Here is a 17,933-nt window from a genome sequence, read left to right on the forward strand (position 1 = left end):
GTGGGATTCTAACTGTCAGAAAGGATGGTCAGCTAACTATTTAAATTTAGTTTTTGTCCTTCTGTTAATCACTTGATCCTAGGAGAAGTAATTTTATGCTGTAGAAGACATGCACACATATGTTTACACATGCACACAGGAGCACACATTGATTTGAACTAAGTGTGGCCCCAAGTGTTTTTGTTGTTGTTATTGTTGTTTTTCAAGCTACTGGACATATCTAGTATATGCGGAACAGAATGGCTTAAAACAGTTAATAAAACTTAAAAAAAATCACACATCTGAGTTATTACATAATGACCTGTTGATTAGATAATTTGTTTAGTGATAGAATGTGGCCCTTGAAGTTGGATCTCAAGTGTTTATGAAATGGATCACAGGGTGACAAATCTCATACCTTATTACTGGACCTGCCTTTACGAGGAGTGAACACACAGGGCAAGGCCAGAGACCCCAGATATATCCCAAAGTGCTCTCTGAATTCTTGGAGGTGAGGCAGAACCTGGAGGGTGCGGACACCTGCCTTGCCTGACCCAGTGTGTCTGTGAGGATGTGTTCACTGTGTACTTGACTCTGCAGGAGGAAACAGCTACAAGAGCCTCTGACATCCTCCTACCTCAGTCCATAGAGTATCCCAGATGGGCTCCAGGCAGGAGGAGAACCCTGTGCAGCTGATGTCAGCCAGCAGCAGGACTAGGCCACCACAGATCATCCAGATATAGAAATCAAACTCTCCAGAATTCTCCTTCCAGAGAGCTGCAGAAGCCTTCCTGAACATGCCTTTCAGTTCTGTCCTCTCCCTACCCTCCAGGCGGAGATCCTCTGACCAGGCCTCACACCCTCTGCCTTCCCAGGCACCTAGGAAGGTTCCTGGATTCTAGGCCTTGTGACACTGGATCCACACTGGTCTCATGTGGTACCAGCTGACCAAATAGGCACCAGGAGTTGCTTAGTGCCAAAGCACATCCATTTCTACCATATTCATCCTGCCAGCTGTGAACATCCCAAAGCAAGCACACACACATTGACTCCCACATATTTTTACTCATCAACCTATGTCCAAGCCTGCAGTTGTAAATGAAAATGAGGAACTATTGGTTCAAATCCAAAAATGGAAACATTCAAAGCCAGTGACAGTCGGAGAAGCAAGATGCTTGAGGGCCCATATAACATTCAAGTTGCCAGATTTGTTCCTTATTAGTTTTACCAAGCCAAACACCTGGGAGGAGGAGGGTTTGGTTTTTGCTTTGTTTATATGTGCATGTGTGTGCACACGCACATACATGTGTGCATGGGAGGGCACTCTAAAAGTGGAGCCTCTGAAAAGTATGAGCAAGTCCGTTTCTGGGGGTCACGTATGTATAGCCATTTAAGAAAGTAATACATCAGCATCGCTTCTGCAGCCTCTCGTGGTGCTGATGTGAGAGCAGGATATGTAGGAACGTTCTTTCCCTGCCACTGCTTGCTTGCTGTGAAAGGCACACACTTGCTGTGTTACTTCCACCCCCCAACGCTCACTGACTAAAGCTCTGTACGTGCTGTGAACAAAATGCCTGGGACGCGGAGAGCCCTAGAACTTACCTTGTTGAAAAGGGTGATGGCTGGGAGACCGAAATGAAACCTTCCCTAATTCCGCAATCCAAACTGCTCGCCTCGTACCCAGGCCACTGAAGCTAGCCATTCACACAGCCTCTGCAGGTTGCTGTCAGTGCTTGTTATGGCACAAGTGTCCTTCAGATTGCACATAAATAAAATGTGAAGTCTCTGGAGGCTAATCAGATCTGCCAGCTGAGCCCACAGCCTGAATCCTCGATTCTAGTCAGGGCTCCCTTCCTAGCCCTTTCCTCTTATACGCTCAGGGATGGCCCACTCCAACACAGACCTCTTCTCCCACCAGGATGGCACTGATAAGGGTGAGAAGTGCAGCCTTGAATATGGCACCGTTTTCTTTAAATGGCATTCCGCAAGTGCCTGGAAATGTCACCTTTTGATGCTCACACTGCTGAAACAAACCATTTTGATTTGATGCTCACACAGCTGAAACAAACCATTACGCTCAGTCATGCAAAGCATCATGATTTGAGGACAGGTACAGATCCAGGACAATGTGGCTGCCCTAAGCTTTATCCCTTAGTGAATAATAGTGTGGGTCCCAGGACTGTTGGTTGGCTCAGTCTGCTCAGCTATCTGGGGTACCAATCCTGGCTCTAGGAACCAAGAAGCTAGAGCTGGGCCTTCTGGGAGGGGTGGGGACCTGGAATGCCAATCCTTTATAGCAAACTCACATGCACGGGTAGATTCCGAAGTATCAATCTGCTTGGGCCAAACTTGTTTCTGCGGTATAGTTATGGTTATTGCTTCTATGACAGAACGGGGTCCAGAAGCCCTGGTGGCTTTGGAGTCTGAGAAACAACTGGGTTGCTGGATGTGTGGGGACACACACCTGAAGGTGTAGACCGTCCCAGGTTGGCACAGCCCGTGGAAGCATTTGGAAGCATTCTGGGGCTGTGTTCTATTCTACGATGTCAGGCACGGGAGGCATGCTGGGGCTGAGAAGGGAACACAAAGGGGTCATTTCCCAAGGGCCAAAGCATCACAAGCAGGGGCTGACACGGGTGCCAGGCTTTTCCTCATTTTTGGTACAAGTGAACAGGAAGCACCTCTAACTGGTGCACTATTTACAGAGCATCTTAAAATAAATAATTTGGAGAGAATCCTACCCAAATGGCTCTAACATTTGTACATGAATATTGTACAAGATTAAAAATAAATAAGGCAATATAATACATTTTTATCACAAATAAAAAGTCGTTTATCACCAAACCCCGAGGAACGTTATGGCTGCAGGTATGGATCCTGACCTCACAAGAAGTAGGCGGGGTTGGAACTGCTGATGATGGAGATGTCGCCCCTGAAGAAGAGACCCAGCCAAGGCTCCTGTGTGGTCTACTTCAGAACGGTTCTGTGCCCAGAGAAGGCAATGTCACCCTCTACGGTTGCTTTCTCTTGCTCTGATCACGCCGTGGGTAGCTTTGCCCAAGCACCCGTGTAACCTCCGTTTTGCACATTCCGTGTGAGTGCAGTGCTACTGCCCTTGGCTGTCTCTGCTCAGAGTCTTAGAGGTCAGATCCAGGTGTCATCACTGGGCTCCTCCCTGATGGCTCTGATGCTCTGCCTGCTGCTTACTCAGGGCCAGATTCAGTCCCCTGTGGTTGTGGGAGTGACATCCTGGCTTCTTGCTTGGCTGGAGCTGTGCTGTCCTCATGGGTCTCCTCAGTGTGTGCTCCATGCCTCTCTCAGCCTGTCCATCCTTCTGTCGACTTCTGAGAGTCCATGTGTCCGCACCAACCCCACTGGTGTAGTCTATGATCCTTTCTCATCCTTCAGCAGCTACCCTAAGACCTCTTGTGAAGCTTCTTGACTGACAGAACAAACACACAGGTCCTGGGGCTATCACGTGAGCATCTTTGAGAACCACCCCTCTGTCCATTACCTGGACATCCCAGAAAGACAACAGTTCTGGAGGCCCAGAAGCCACTCTGAGGAAACCCAGGCCATGCTCGAGGGTTTCTGCCATCCTTAATGACCTAGAAGGCCAGGGACAGCATCACAGCCTGCAGAACCAGGGTCACAATGTACTCACTTGCTCTGAGTGTTCCTGTCTAAGCTGACTGCTTCAAATCTGGTTAAGACAGACAGACAGGTAAGAAAGTCCTAGTGAAAATAAAGCCCATGAGGAAAAAACTATTTGTACCAAGGTTAGGCAAACAAGAGAGCAAACAGGAGGCGGGAGCTACAGAGAGTTGCCTGCCCTAGCCAGGTTCTGGCTCAGATGAAATCTGTCCTCAGTGCCCCACCCTCCAACAGTCTGAAACTTTCCTATAAATACAATCTCTGATGGAATTCTGGACCACGGGAGAAATGCAAAGACTCTCCCCTGCCCTCTGCTCTACTGGAGTCAGCATCACCCAGCAATGCTATACCCAAATCCCAAGTCCCTGGAACCAGACATAACCACCGGAAGAGGGTGAAGCAAGCTGCTCTCCAGCCCTGAAGGCTGCAGTGGGGTGCTGAGGTGGGTCTGGGCCCCGCTCTGGGGTCTACCCAGAGTAGGGTGTCAGAAAGGCAGCAAAGGATGGCCACATTGCCTGGCATCATCAGAAGGTTAACAAAGCAGGGTGGGCACAGGTCAGAGCTCCTCTGCAGACAGTGCCAGAGGCTCCCTTTAGCATCAACCACAAGCTCCAGCGCGGAGAGAATGAGCAGTCTTTACAGCTGCCCCACTCCCACCCGAGGGCACCTATAGTGCAGTCTACAGTCTCAGATGCTTGGATACTCCGCAGGAGCCTCCAGCTCTCTCTTGCTTGACACTTTCTTCCTACCAACACGCGACCTGAGTCTCTCAGGGATAGCTTGCTGACCTACCCAGGCCCCAGCAGGGCCACACACTTGAGCCAGCGCCGAGTTGAGGGCCAGGGACCCCACATATGTGCCCTGCCGTTGAAGGTTGGGCTTTGCTCTGCCTCAGTCTAAGAAGACAGGACCCTAGGAAGGGGGAAAGCCCTTGGGGAGCATGAGAAGATGGGCCTCCACAGCCATGGGCAGGCAGAGCCTATGCCCACCTGCTGTTTGCAGGCTGCCTCCCTTCTTGTGAGGTTGCGTATCTCCAGATTTCATCCAGCTATTTCTGGCCCATCACTTGCCAGCAGCTCTTCCAGGCTCCTGTCCCCCACACTTTCGGTTTTCACCTCAGCTGCAGACATAGGGAAGCATAGATGGGAGACCCCCCCACCCCACCCCGTGTCAACAGGGACACTCTTTCCTTTCACTCTGAAGCAGGGACACCGCACCCAAGACTCAGGAACACACACTCTGCCAACTCTGAAGCCCCCAAGAAGAGGAGTGGTTATACCAGAGAAACGATATCTTCCAGCAAGGAAAGTGCTTGTGGGTAGCGTGGTCAACCACTCTTAGCATAAACGAAGGCTTGATTCTTGTTACACTCACAGTGTCCAAGACACCACAGAGAAGGCAAGTCAGCATACGCCCCTCTTCTCTGAATGCATAGTGATGGCACAGGAAGAGGAGGGCCCACTGTCACGGGAGTCAGAATCCAGCAGGCAGGTGGGGTTGGAAGAGAATGCACAGGCCAGGAGGCTAGAAGTGGGGCTGTAGGGACCCGGAGGATTCCAGAAGACCTGCCTCTGGCTGTTAGCAAAAGCCTACTCTTGAGGAAAGCCAGCAACGTTACTCTTCATGCAGTAAGAGGTGGCTTTTCAATTCTTCCTATACTGTCCTGTCCAAGACCTGACCAGCTCTAAGCTGTGCCTGTGGTATGAATAGCCCAACTGTCATGGCCCTGCCCAGCGGGGCCAACTTCCCAGTCTGGCACTCGAAACTACTACCCAGGGCTGGAGCCACCCATAAGACAGGGCCTACGAGGGCTGGAGCCACCCATAAACCAGGGCTTACCAGGGCTGGAGGCACCCATAAACCAGGGCCTACCAGGGTTGGAGCTACCCATAAACCAGGTTGACTTGAGACTTGGTCATGGTGGGCTCCTCTGCCAGCTGGACCTTTATAGTTTTTGCTATGACCGTGGAAGATATTCCCAGGGTCCCAACATGCCAACACTAGCCAGGCATCACCAGGTCACTAGGAAGAGACAGGGCTCCGTATGCCCCAAGTGGGTGGCTTGGGCACATCTCCCATTGGCCTCAGGCCACACCTAGACGATGCTTCTTCTCCAGCCAAGTCGCTTGGCAACTGCTCCTCTGGCTGGTCTTGGTTGGAGCCACGGTGGCTTGTGTCACCCTGGAGCACTCTTGTGTTGCATGCATCTCCAGTGGCCCATGGGCTCCACTAGGCTTCCTTCCCTGCTGCTGTGGATGGCAGGTGCTGGCTAGTGGGGGCTGGGGGAAGCCCCGGTCTGATCGGGGGTCCAGCTGCAGGACACAGTGGGGGCCGTCTGGGCTGGCCTCCACCTCTCCCATAAGGACACAATCTCCGCTCCAGGCGAAAGGTCCTGCCATGGGAACTGTTTCCTTCAGTCCTGCCTTCTAGAAAGTACGTGAGCATCTCTCCCTTGCCCTTGACGCTGACTTTGCCTCTGCACACAAACTGGTATGAGCACCTCTTCAGCAAACGGTGGACCTCCTCAGTCACCTGCCAATGGAAAGAAGCCAACAATATTCTTGATCATGCCCTATGAGGGGGTCCTCTGGAGGCCAGGAGCTCCCCCAGGGTGACGTCTACCCTGCATCTCACTCTCCATCCCGGCTGCCCAACTCTGGCAGGACTTGGCCAAAGCTCCTCTGTATGTAGGCAGGTGCAGGCAATGGGGGCTAGGGATCCAGCAGGGCTTGGGTGAGCCATTGCGGCCGTTTTGTGCAGCAGTCGGGGCTATGAGGGACTAGCCTCAATGTTATGGATAGAGGAGCCGGGGCAGGTTCTCTGGCTGGGGCCTCCAGATACCTCAGCAAAGTAGTCTGGTGCTTTTACCCCACTACTTAGTTGTTGGGGTTGGGGTGCAGCTACTAAATGGCACACAGAGGGCAAAGAAAGCTAGGAGAAAAATGGCCGTCCCTTAATTCCTCTTTTCTCAGGCTTCAAACCAGTGTCCTGGCTCCAAGAATCCCTGCCTCACAAAACCAGCAAAAAGATAAAGGATGAGATCTACCCGATCCTTGGCATCACGCTAAACCAGCAGAGGAGGCCTCTCTACCTCCTTGTCTCCTCCTATTTTATGTTCAAACAATGGAATTGTCTCAACCTACCTTCCACACTCTGGCAGAGCTGGGGAAGGTGGCCCTCACATCAAACTGAGCACCAGTGTAAGAGATATCAAACAGGAGCCTTTTTTATCAGATACTAGAAATCGTGTGTTCAGGGCAAAGAATTCAAATCTTTTTGTCTCTTCCACCCCATCAGAGTTTTACGCAACTGCTTCAGTCCTCAAACCCTGCACACTGTCTGTCTACACAAACACTGCTGTCTCCAAGCACTTGATGGCCTGGAGTAGTAAACCCTTTCCCTTCCTCCTTTATTTTCCCTTTTTTTTTTTCTTTTCAGACTAACTGATCAAATCAAACTGTGAGGTTAGACTCTAGCCAAAGACACCATCACTACCTGAGTTAGAATAAAATCCAAATGTACGTCCTGTCTCTGGTGTTTGCCCTTTTGATCAAGAGTTAAATTTGCCTTGCCCGGACACTTCAGTTGGAGTGGTGGTCTCTTTCTTTGCACCCCTGACCTTACGTCTGACTCTAGGATGCCTAGAAAAAGGAAGGAAGGCAGAGGCGTTGGGTGTAGCAGGGAGACCTATAGGGAAGGCCATTTGAGAAGCCACGCCTGGGGCAGAGAAGCCGGGTCACTGTCAAGCTCAGAGCAGAAACAGATGCAATGTTGGCCTCAAGCAACAGCCCAGCGGCATAGGAGACGGTCTCTGTGATGGTGGATATTGGCTGTCAACTGTGATGTTGTCAACCCAAATCAACTAAGAGGCGAGTTAGTGGGAACCCCTATACGGGATTTCGTTTCCTTGACTAGGTTACATGAAGGCGGAAGACCCACCCTCCATGTGGGTGACATCATCCGGTGGCAGACAGATAAAAGGTGGCCTGAGGGGAAGTGCTCTGCTTTTGCTGCTTGCTTTGGTGTTGCTCTCCACGTCACCAAAAGGGTCATCTACCCTGACTGCATCTTGCTGTGAGACCATCTGCCCTATCACGGCTGCCGCCATTTGCTGGCATTAGAACACTGCTTCTTTGACCTTCCAATGTGGAAAGAAGACTAGTTAGCTCTCCAGGAAACTTCCAGGCCGTCAGTAGCAGACTGGGGTTACTGAGAAATCCAGCATCACAGACTAAGCAGCTGCCAGGCTCTCAGCTTCTCCAATGTGAAGGCAGACATTATTAGACTCCCTAGATCCATATAGTATATAAAAAAATCTACTGAAATCCCCTGTAGTATGTATTCATCCTACCAGTTCTGTTCCTCAGGAGAATCTTGACTAACAAGTGGCTTTTATCCGGATATTTTACCCCAGCAACAGGAAGAAGCTAAGACAGAAGCACGTATTCAGGCTATGGCTGCGATATACCTGACAGTGCGGGTCTTAAGCTGTTGGGATATTACCCACAGCTGGAACGTGGAAGAAACTGGGCTAGAAAAAGCCACTGGATGTTGGCAGCGGAGCTTAATGGGCCATTTCGTTGGAACCTGGAAATCAGGAACGCTGAGAGAAACGTAGACCATGGCATCCCAGCTCCTGACATTTCAGGGGGTACCAAGGACTCCATCAGGCACTGGGCTAACCACCATCTGTGTGGTATTTCAGCCAACAATCTGCCTTCATTCTGCTGTGCCCTGAGAAGTTGAGCGGAACAGAATTTAAAGCTAATGGACCGATCTGATGGGCAGGGGAAATGTAAGGAGATAAAGGCAATCAGCCTGGTGTTGAGAAGGCAGCTGTTACTATTAAAGAGCTCAGCAGGACCGAAGAGAAGCCTCTACAGCACACTGCAGTGAGAGGGATGGCCTGGGGGTAACACCACACCGCTATCTTGGAAAAATCCCAATTTATTTAAAGGGAAAGAAAGCCTGAGCTAATGGCATTCTCTGTTCCTTGAACACAACTGCCTAAAAGAGTGTTTCTCTAGGGTCAGGAGAAAACAGGTAGAGCTATGGTCCAAGGAGTCTGGGCTCCATCCTGAGAGAGTGGCAGAGAGAGCTTGGCCGTGGCATCTGTGTGGTTGGTGCTGGTTTTGGAGGCATAGAGGATGCAAGACTGAGGGGGTCAGGAGTACAGCCAAAGCCAGGCAATAGGAGGCAGGACCAGAGAACAGAGGTCCCAAGAGGCTGCTATGTGCATTGGAGGCTGTTAAGGTGAAACCTCAATTGCAATGGAGACCCAGGATATCAGAGAAGCCAGGCTGGGACATTCAAGCAAGGAGGGCTGTGGGCAAGGAGGACTGTGGGCAAGGAGGGCTGTGGGCAAGGAGGATTGTGGGCACGGAGGACTGTAGGCAAGGAGGTTTGGAACCCAGATGATTACATTATGAGCCAAAAATAAAATACTCAATACAAGATTTAGCGTTTGTCCTGCTGGAGTTTGGTTCTGCTTTGGTACAACCATTTCTAGCTATGCCCTGGCTCTTCCATGTTAGAAGAGGCATGTTTAGAAGTGTCCGTATATGCTGGAAGAATGTAACTTTTTAAATTTGATATTTGGACTTTTACAGTGTTGTTGTTGTTGTTACTAACAACTATGGAGGATCTTTATTTTGGCTTGAATAGACTTTAAGATTGTCTTGAGCCTATGGGACCAAGGAGTGGAAGTTTATGACTTAAAAGGGTTTTGTGTGTGAGCCTCAAGTTGACAAAGGTAGTGGGGTGTTTAGTTGGCGTTGTCAACTGGACAGAGTCTAGAACCCCTTGGGAGGAGGGTCTCTGGGAATTGCCTGGAAGGGGGCTGTTTTGATATTGGAAGACCTGTCTCAATTGTGGGTGGAGCCCGGGCTAAGCTATCTGAGCACTGGCATGCGTGCATTGTCGCTCTTTTGACTGCAGTACGTAATGCCATCAAGTTCCTGTCGGCCTGACTTCTGTCATGACAGACTGTATTAGAACAACTCTGAGCTAAGATAAACCCTTTCTCCACTGAGTTGCTCTCACCAGGACATTTTACACAGTAACAAAAGGCGGAAAGCCTCCTTTGGGAATGGCTGGTCTGGGGAAGTCAATGCGGGGTGTAAGCATACTCTCCCCGGTAACCACAGACCACATGTCCTAGACAGGACAGCAGGGGTAGCTGCACCACTATAAGGATGCTTGGCGCACAAAGTTATGCACGTCAATGGTGAAGACAGTGCATTTTGTGTATATTTTACCACAATAAAAGAAATCTGAAAAAAATTAAAGAAATGTCATCAATGCAAAAATGCAGAGCCACTAAGGGGCACTGGAATTTGGTGCTGGAACTAGAAACTGGGGCACACTTGTACCCCACAGTGCTGTGGGATGATGGAGGATCAACGCCCAGTCGGACACTACACCATAATAACCACAGAGTCAGAAAACCCTGCTGTGACAGAGGTCTAGCCACAGTAGGGAACCTGACTATCTCTCAGCTGTCCTGTGTTCATGCCCTGTTCCTACAGGTCCTGAACCCAGGGGAAATGCACCAGAATAATAACCCCAGAAGGCTGCAGTTCTCTGGTAGACGGCAGGAGGCCAGAGCACCCTTTATAGGTCCCATGCAACCCACAGGACTACATCTAAATGACAGCTCTTATGTTATTCTAGGGGCAAATACCAAAAGCTGGACCATCCCCCACACCGGTGAGGACCGGATGCCCACCTTTCAGTGGCTCCTAGAAAACAGAGCCGCTAAGTCTTGTCCTATCTGGGAAAAGCTCCTCAGGAGCCGTGGGCATGTTCACCATCCTGCTCTCCAAACACGAGAGACACCTCTCCCCCACTATGCTCCTACAACAGCTGAATAGTGACCCTGGTATTTCTGCTTATTTGTTTTTTGCTTTTGAGACAGCATCTCACTATAAAGCTCTGGCTGTCCAGGAACTCACTTTGTAGACCAGGCTGGCCTCAAATTCACAGAGATCCACCTTTCTTTGCCTCCCGAGTGCTGGAATTAAAGGTGTGTGTCACCAAGTCCAGGTGTGACCACGGGTTTTGAACAAGGAAGAGCACTGAGAAGCCAGGCTGACCCCTGATTCACTGTGATTTGCTCACTCAAGAGTGGCCCAAAGGAAGCGTGGAAAAATCAAACAGCAAAAGCAATCTGTCAACCTTAACAGTGTTGTCCAGGCTCCCAGAAGACACCAAGACACTCAGCTCAGTCTGCCCTGCCACTTACTGGTCACAGACCCAAGATCCTTGGATCCCTAATGCCTCAATTTCCTCACTTGCTGAACGGATCCCTGTATCTTTGGGATTTCTGGGTGATTTACCTGGATTCTGCCCTGGACCCCAGTGCTGTCCATCCGACTGGCCACATTGACTGTGTTTCCCCAGATGTCGTACTGGGGCCTGCGAGCGCCGATCACTCCAGCCACCACAGGGCCAACGTTGATGCCTGGAAAACAGTCACAGAAGGGCCCGTGGGCAGCTGGAAAAGTGTGGCTGGAGAGCCTGTGTGCTGACGCTGTTCCTGGAGAGAAGGCATGTGCCCTTCAGTCTCGGTGTGAGGGCCACATAGAGCCAGGTCCCTCTCTAAAGGAGCCTCCAGCCTAACACAGGTGGAAGCAATACAAATCAACCATCCAAACCAGCCCAGGGCTCCCCAGGTAGGCCAGCGGGCAGCCCACTCAGCTTTAGTGACCATACCTGCAGCAGCACTGGCCTGGATGCAGGAGAAACCCGAAGAGGTAAGGTCAGTGCTAAAAAGGCTTTACTAATAAACTTACTTAAAAGGTGAGTACTGTGTGAACTGACTCCTTAGAACGGAAGTGTTGGTGCCTCAGCTGAAGCTTAGGGTTGCTGAGAAAGTTGCTGTTCACTGTTGTTCACCAAGACTGACCTCTAATTAGGCTCCATTTCCATAACAAAGGGGGACCAGCACGACCTACAACCATTCCACATCAAACAGCATTTAGGGCAGCTCAAGGGTGCAGAGTCACAGCCCTGGTTAAGCCCTGGACTGCTTTTAAATCCCCTGTGCTCTCATCAGGAAAAGCCTAGTTCTGCCCCAAGTGGGCAAGATGAGCCAGGGTAATTATTTGAAAAGAACAAAGAAAGAATTCCAGCAGTATCTTTGCTGTGTAAATCTCCCATCTGCCCGAGTGGCCAGACTTACAATCTCCTGTCTCAGTGTAACTGGGGCCCGGGATCTGGAAGAGACTGGGGATGGCAGCACACACACAATGACGAGCCCAAGGTCTCTATAGCTTAGGAAAAAAGTCTTCGGTTCATCACCGGCTGCTCTTTGGACATTTGCCAGAGCTGGACACGTTATCAGTAAAGATCTTAGTTTTCCTGAGTGTGTGGACGCTAGGACATATTTCTGCGTCACTGTCACTTTGTCCCTTGTGTAAAGTCCTGCTCTGCTGCTACCAGGAACTCTGGCTCGATAGCCTTGATGATCACAGTGTTCCTTGCCTCCAGGCACATCTCCTCTGCCCCCGAAAGTAGCCGTAGATTCCTAGGATATTGCTCAGAATGGGGGTCCTAGCACCAGGGAGGAGGGCATGAACCCCGTTTCCTTCCACAGGTCGGGGTCCAGCTGGCCTCAGGGACCTGGACAGCTCTGCAGCATCCTCTCTGGTCCAGGTACACTAAGTCTGGGTTACCATTTGTGAGAACTTTGACAAAGTGTTCACCTTCTCTGCGTGTGTTTCTTTCCCTGTAAATGCCCTGTGCCATCCTGTCCTGGTCCACCCTTAGTGGGACATATGGCACACTCTCATGACAGCCTACAGGTCGCTGCCCCTGCAAATGGGGTCTGCGTAGATGCCACTTCCTGCCTGTCTATCTGGGCATGTGAAGCAATCAATGTTCCTGAACTTCTTCTGAAGTCATAGACATGGGTGACCCAGGGAAGACACCTGAGGGCCACTTGGCAAATGGCTGATAGGATTCTAGGAGCCACCTTTGTGAATCTCAGCCACCCATAGCCAGGCAGGAGAACCAGGGCAGGGACTAGCCAGGTGGGCAGTAGAGCCATAAGGGACTAGCATCCAATCTCGTTGAGGAAACAATCCAGGCACCAGGGGCAGGGGCAGAGGGATCTCCAACAGATCCAGTCTGTGCCTTGTTACATTAGCACTGGCACTGATCAGAGTCTGGGGCCCAGGAGGTGACTGGCCACTAGGAAAGAGGCCAGGGCTGCTGTGCCCCTGTCCTCAGGGGACACCATGTTGAAACAGCTTGCTTCTAAGGGCACCGACACAACACCTGCTGTGAAACCATTCACCTCCCATCACCCTTGCACCCAAGCACAAACCAGATGCCTTAGAAAGCCATGTTTAAGGCTACTGGACGTTTACATTGTGGAGTGGTCATAAACCTCCAGTTAACTGTATCCCAAACAAGACAGGAATAAGGGGGGTATGGGATACAAAGAGACAGAAAGGGAAGAACAGAAATTATCTCCCTCTAACTCAGCTGGACTCTAGATGAGTAAGAATTGATCTGACAGTCTACATTTAGGTAAAAGCTGATTTTCTATTTTCTTTTTCTTTTTTAAAATCTATTTTTTCACATTTTTATGTTTTATTTGAATCTTAAATTTGAAACAATTTATTATAAACAATGAAACAGTCATAAAATCTATTTTAAGATTTATGTATTTTATGTATATTATGTGTTCTGTCTGTATGTATGACTTTATGCCAGAAGAGGGCATCAGATCCCAGTATAGAGGGGCAGTGAGCCACCATGTGGCTGCTGGGAATTGAACCTAGGACCTCTGGAAAAGTAGTCAGTGCTCTTACCTACTGAGCCATCTCTCCTGCCCCCAAAGCGGAATTTCTAATAGGGTTTTGTAAACATGAGAAAAGATCCTGGGTAACAAATAAGGACCAGCTGCCCAGCCCTGCTGCTGGCCTTTCTCCAAAACCTCTTAGCCAGCCTTAGCCAGCGACCAGGGTGGTGACAGCCTGTCCCCAGGTGACCAAGGATACAGAGGTGCCTCTGAATGGCTGCAGCAGTGAATGAAGGGGCTTACTGTGTCCCTTGGGCTGCACAATGAATCCTTACTCCTAAACTCCTTTCTGCAGCACTGCACTGCCCCAAGTCACCTTCAGAAACGATGCTGTCCCCATGTGCCCCTGACCAGCAAGACCCATCACTTGGGATCCCACAGGCTGACTCTGCTCCCAGCATCTTCCATCACTGACAGGGATGAGCCCAGAGTCACCTACCAACTCGGAGAACGAAGTCGTTGTAGGACTGGTAGTTGATTTCATCCAGGACATCAAACATATCGATGGCAAAGTCTGCCAGTGTGCTCAGGTGGGAAGAGATGGACTTCTTAGCCTAGGTGTGAAAAGAGAACAGTAGTGTGCGGAGTGCCAAGAGAGGAGGGGTCAGGGACTGCCTGGATAGGTCCTGGGACTGGGATTTAATTCCTAAAAAACAGCACTCCTGGAAATAGCAGGTACTCTTGTTATCTGGCTAGGGACACATTGATCCTCTTATTCTACGGGTAGAAAGCTCAGGATATTGCTCAAACTATGGCTTCTGATGAACACAGGCAGAAACCACCCAAAGTCATACTCGTCCTAATCATGCCCCTCTTGAGGTATGGGAAACAGCTCCTGGGACCAGGATATCAGGTACCCAGATGCCTACTTGGGCAGTACTATCAATACATATTGCAGATAAACTAAACAAAGACCAGAGGCACACGTCGGTCAGGGAGGGGCACCGGTTCCCTTCCTAGAGATCGAAGCTGCACCTGTCAGTGTGAATGTGACTGTTGAACAAAGTTTCTTCATTTGTAAGACAGTGATGGCCAGGAAGGTTTTTAATTTGTATTTCTCCAGGAGACTTATTGTCCTCAACCTCAGGGAACTAACGTTCTCTTATTGTTTTGTTTTTTATTTTGATTTTTTTTTAAATACAGGGTTTCTCTGTAGCTTTGGTGCCTGTCGTCTTGGAACTAGCTCTTGTAGACCAGGCTGGCCTCAAACTCACAGAGATCCACCTGCCTCTGCCTCCTAAGTGCTGGGATTAAAGGCGTGCGCCACCACTGCCCGGCGGAACTAACGTTCTTAAAACAACATTGAACATGCTTTATTTTTTGAAGAACTTTAGTGTATATGCAACTGAGCAGATGACGGAGTCTCCCTGTAGTGATCTCCTCTGCATACAACTGGCTGTTGCTAAATACCTGCATCCCAGCAGCCAGCAGCACCTCTGTTACAGTCAGCGAACCACTACTGGCCTATTCCCACCGTCTTACCGCTACAGTTAATGTCAGAGCTCACCCTTGATACTGTATACAATGCAGGTTTGAGGAAAGGATAACGTCATGCAGCCACCGGTGTCACACAATAGCTGTCCTCTACATCCCCTGTGCTCTGCTGAGCCAGTCCTCCTTCTACCCCATACCCAGAAGCCACGAATTCTGTCTCTGTAGTTTTGTCTCTTTCCGGCAGGACTACAAGTACCTAAAGGTCACGCTGTGTCTCTTTGCCACCTGCACACTTCTATTTTATGACAGTATTATTTCACTTTATGGACATGTCAGAAATTCCTTATCTATTCGCCTAATGAAGGGAATTTTGTTTGCTTCCAGTTTTTTAGTGGTTATGACTAATTATGTACAGGTGTCATGTGGATGTGGGTTTGCATCTCATTTTGGTAAATTCCAAGGACTGCAACTGTCGGGGTGTATGGGCAGTGGTAACAGTCTAATTGGCTTTGGAAAGAGCTGCCAAATTGTCTCCACAGTGGCTAGAACATTTTGCATTTCCACCAGTAAGGAGCGAGAGTTCCTGTTGTCCGTCATCCTTCTTAGCGCTTGGTGGTACCAGTGTTCTGGATTTTGGCTGTTCCAATAGTCAGTGCAGTTCTAGGCCAATGCTTAATCTCCTCCCTAAGAACTCAGGCTATGGGCATCTTCTCACGCCCCTCTAACTCAGGCTATGGGCGTCTTCTCACGCCCCTCTAACTCAGGCTATGGGCATCTTCTCACGCCCCTCTAACACAGGCTATGGGCGTCTTCTCATGTGCTTCCTGTCTCTGTGGGGCTTCACTGATGAGGCACCTATCCAGACTGCCCACTTTTTAACTAGGTTGGCATTTTTTTATTTCTTAATCTTGGGGTACTTTTTTAAATTTTAAATGTAAGTCCTTTATCAGATAGGTGGTTTGCAAATCTTCTCCCAGCCTGCAGAGTGACTGCTCATTCTCAACAATCCTGCTTACAGATGAGGGGCTTTTCTAATCTTTTCCTTCAGGGGTCATGCTGTGGGAGCTACATCTAAAAAGAACCACCTCAAACTCAAGATCATCTAGATTTTCTCCTATGCTACTATCCAGAAATTTTATAGGTTTTTTTTTTTAAAAAAAAAAAATTACATTTGGGTTAATCACTTGACTCAAGTTAGTCTTATGAAAAGCAGAATATCTTTATCTTAGTTGTATTTTTTCATATTAATAGGCAATTATTATATTAAAATAGAGATCAACTGAGCACAGCTACGTGTGTCTCTTTCTGGGCACTCTGCCCTGTTTCACTGACCAATCTGAAACATCCCCAGGACACTACATTGTCATGGTTGCTATAGCTTTCTAGTTCCTTCTCCAGCGCTGTCTGGGCTCTTCTGGGTCCTCTGCTTGTCACTATAAATTTAAATTCAGTTTGTCATGTTATGAGCTGTCCTGATACTATTTTGATTGAGACTGGATTAATTTCATTAACCAAATTTGTAAGCACTGATATTCTGACAGTCATCATCCTTTCTGTGCAGGGGCACAGAATAGTTTTCCTTATAAAGATCTTGTATATTCCATGTTATATTTATATCCAGCATTATATTTTAGCACTAATATTAACAGTGTCATGTTTGTAATTTCAAATATAAAGGGTCATTTGCTACTACACAGGACTGACTTTTACATATGAACCCTGTAGCCTGCAGCCTTCCCAGGTTCATTAATTAGTTCATTAGTTATAAGAGTATAAAGAGTGCACTGTCCATCCCCCAACCCACCCATCATTGGTTCTATGTGTGTGTGTGTGTGTGTGTGTGTGTGTAATAATGTGATATGCACACAAAGACAGTTTTCTTTCTTCCTTCAAAGTCCATATGTGCTTTATCTTCTTTTCTTATCTTATGGCCTTAGCTAGATTTCCCAGAACACTGCTAACTATTAGTGGTGGGAGAGTGGAGTACGGTGATGTACACGATCCCAGAAGTCGGGAGCTGGAGGAAGGAGGACTGGGATTCTTTGCCAACTCGGGCTACATAGTGGTACAAATTCCAGCCAGAATAGTTATCAAAATCCTTACTTTAATAATTAATGATAACACTAATATCGATGCTGGAGAGAAGGGATATCCTTGCAATGCTCCTGATCTTGGGTTGGGGAGTTTTTCTACCTTAGATATAATATTAAACTGTAGGGCTTTTATGTATGGTCTTTGTCCTTTTTTCTGAGTTTAACAATTTTTATTCAGGAACAGGTGTTGAAGCAAATGGACTTTGCTGCATCAATTTTTTTTAGGATCATATGTTGATAGGGCAAATTTCAGAAATTCATTTTGGAATGTTAAACCATTCTTGTATACCTGGAATAGAACCACAGCCCTCATGTAGAAATCGTTTGACTTATAATTTAATTCCGTTTGCTAATGTTTGATGAGGAATTTACGCATTTACATTTGAGAGAAATAAACACTGATCTGTGGTCTTCCTTTCTTGTGGTGTCGTTGCCTAGCTCTGGTATGAAGGGGTCACCCGGGAGGGGTCAGGAAGCCTTCCCTAAGAGGCTACGGGTGACGAGCTTCCTTCATGCCTTAGCTGTGGGGAGACTCCTGCTCCAGGGGACCGTTAATTATGAATCAATCTCCCAGGGAGCTGCAGAACCACTTCATTTTCACAGTTCCACTGTGGGGGTTACAGTGTTCAGCCTTCCACGGCTGGGAGCACAGGGAGGTCGTGAGGAGCGGGTCTCAAGGCTGAAGGCTTTCCTAAGGTTAGGTATCTCGAGGAAACCAGGCAATGGCAAGATAGCCTAAGCTCTTCTCCCCTAACCTAGCACAGAGAAACCAAGCCCAGTATGGGAACCTGTCCAGGGTGCCAGAAACATCTACAACGAACTAGGCCCAGGCCCAAGCAAGTGGTAAGGGAATTACTTACTCTGGTTCCTGCTGTGGGCGCCAGCCCCACGGCAGCCATATAGGTGCTCCCAATGGTCTTGATCTTCTCCAGGTCCTTGTAAAAGTCCTTGTCCATGAGCTTTGT

The 17,933-nt window shown here is 48.8% G+C and overlaps 1 protein-coding gene across 1 annotated transcript in view; it reads right to left on the bottom strand.

Annotated features, from left to right (window-relative positions):
• Positions 1 to 175: 175 nt before the first annotated feature.
• The window catches only part of Adcy1 (adenylate cyclase 1), a 114,157-nt gene continuing 96,399 nt past the window's right edge, over positions 176 to 17,933 (bottom strand). Inside the window, exons 17-20 of the mRNA XM_057771389.1 lie at positions 17,829 to 17,927; positions 13,881 to 13,995; positions 10,971 to 11,095; positions 176 to 6,165 (exon numbers count right to left, since the gene is read on the bottom strand). Of these exons, the coding sequence (XP_057627372.1) occupies positions 5,863 to 6,165; positions 10,971 to 11,095; positions 13,881 to 13,995; positions 17,829 to 17,927 (642 nt within the window). The 3' untranslated portion in view covers positions 176 to 5,862. The remainder of the gene's footprint in view (positions 6,166 to 10,970; positions 11,096 to 13,880; positions 13,996 to 17,828; positions 17,928 to 17,933) is intronic.

Source organism: Chionomys nivalis, chromosome 6 (assembly GCF_950005125.1).
Source record: "Chionomys nivalis chromosome 6, mChiNiv1.1, whole genome shotgun sequence".
NCBI lineage: Eukaryota > Metazoa > Chordata > Mammalia > Rodentia > Cricetidae > Chionomys > Chionomys nivalis.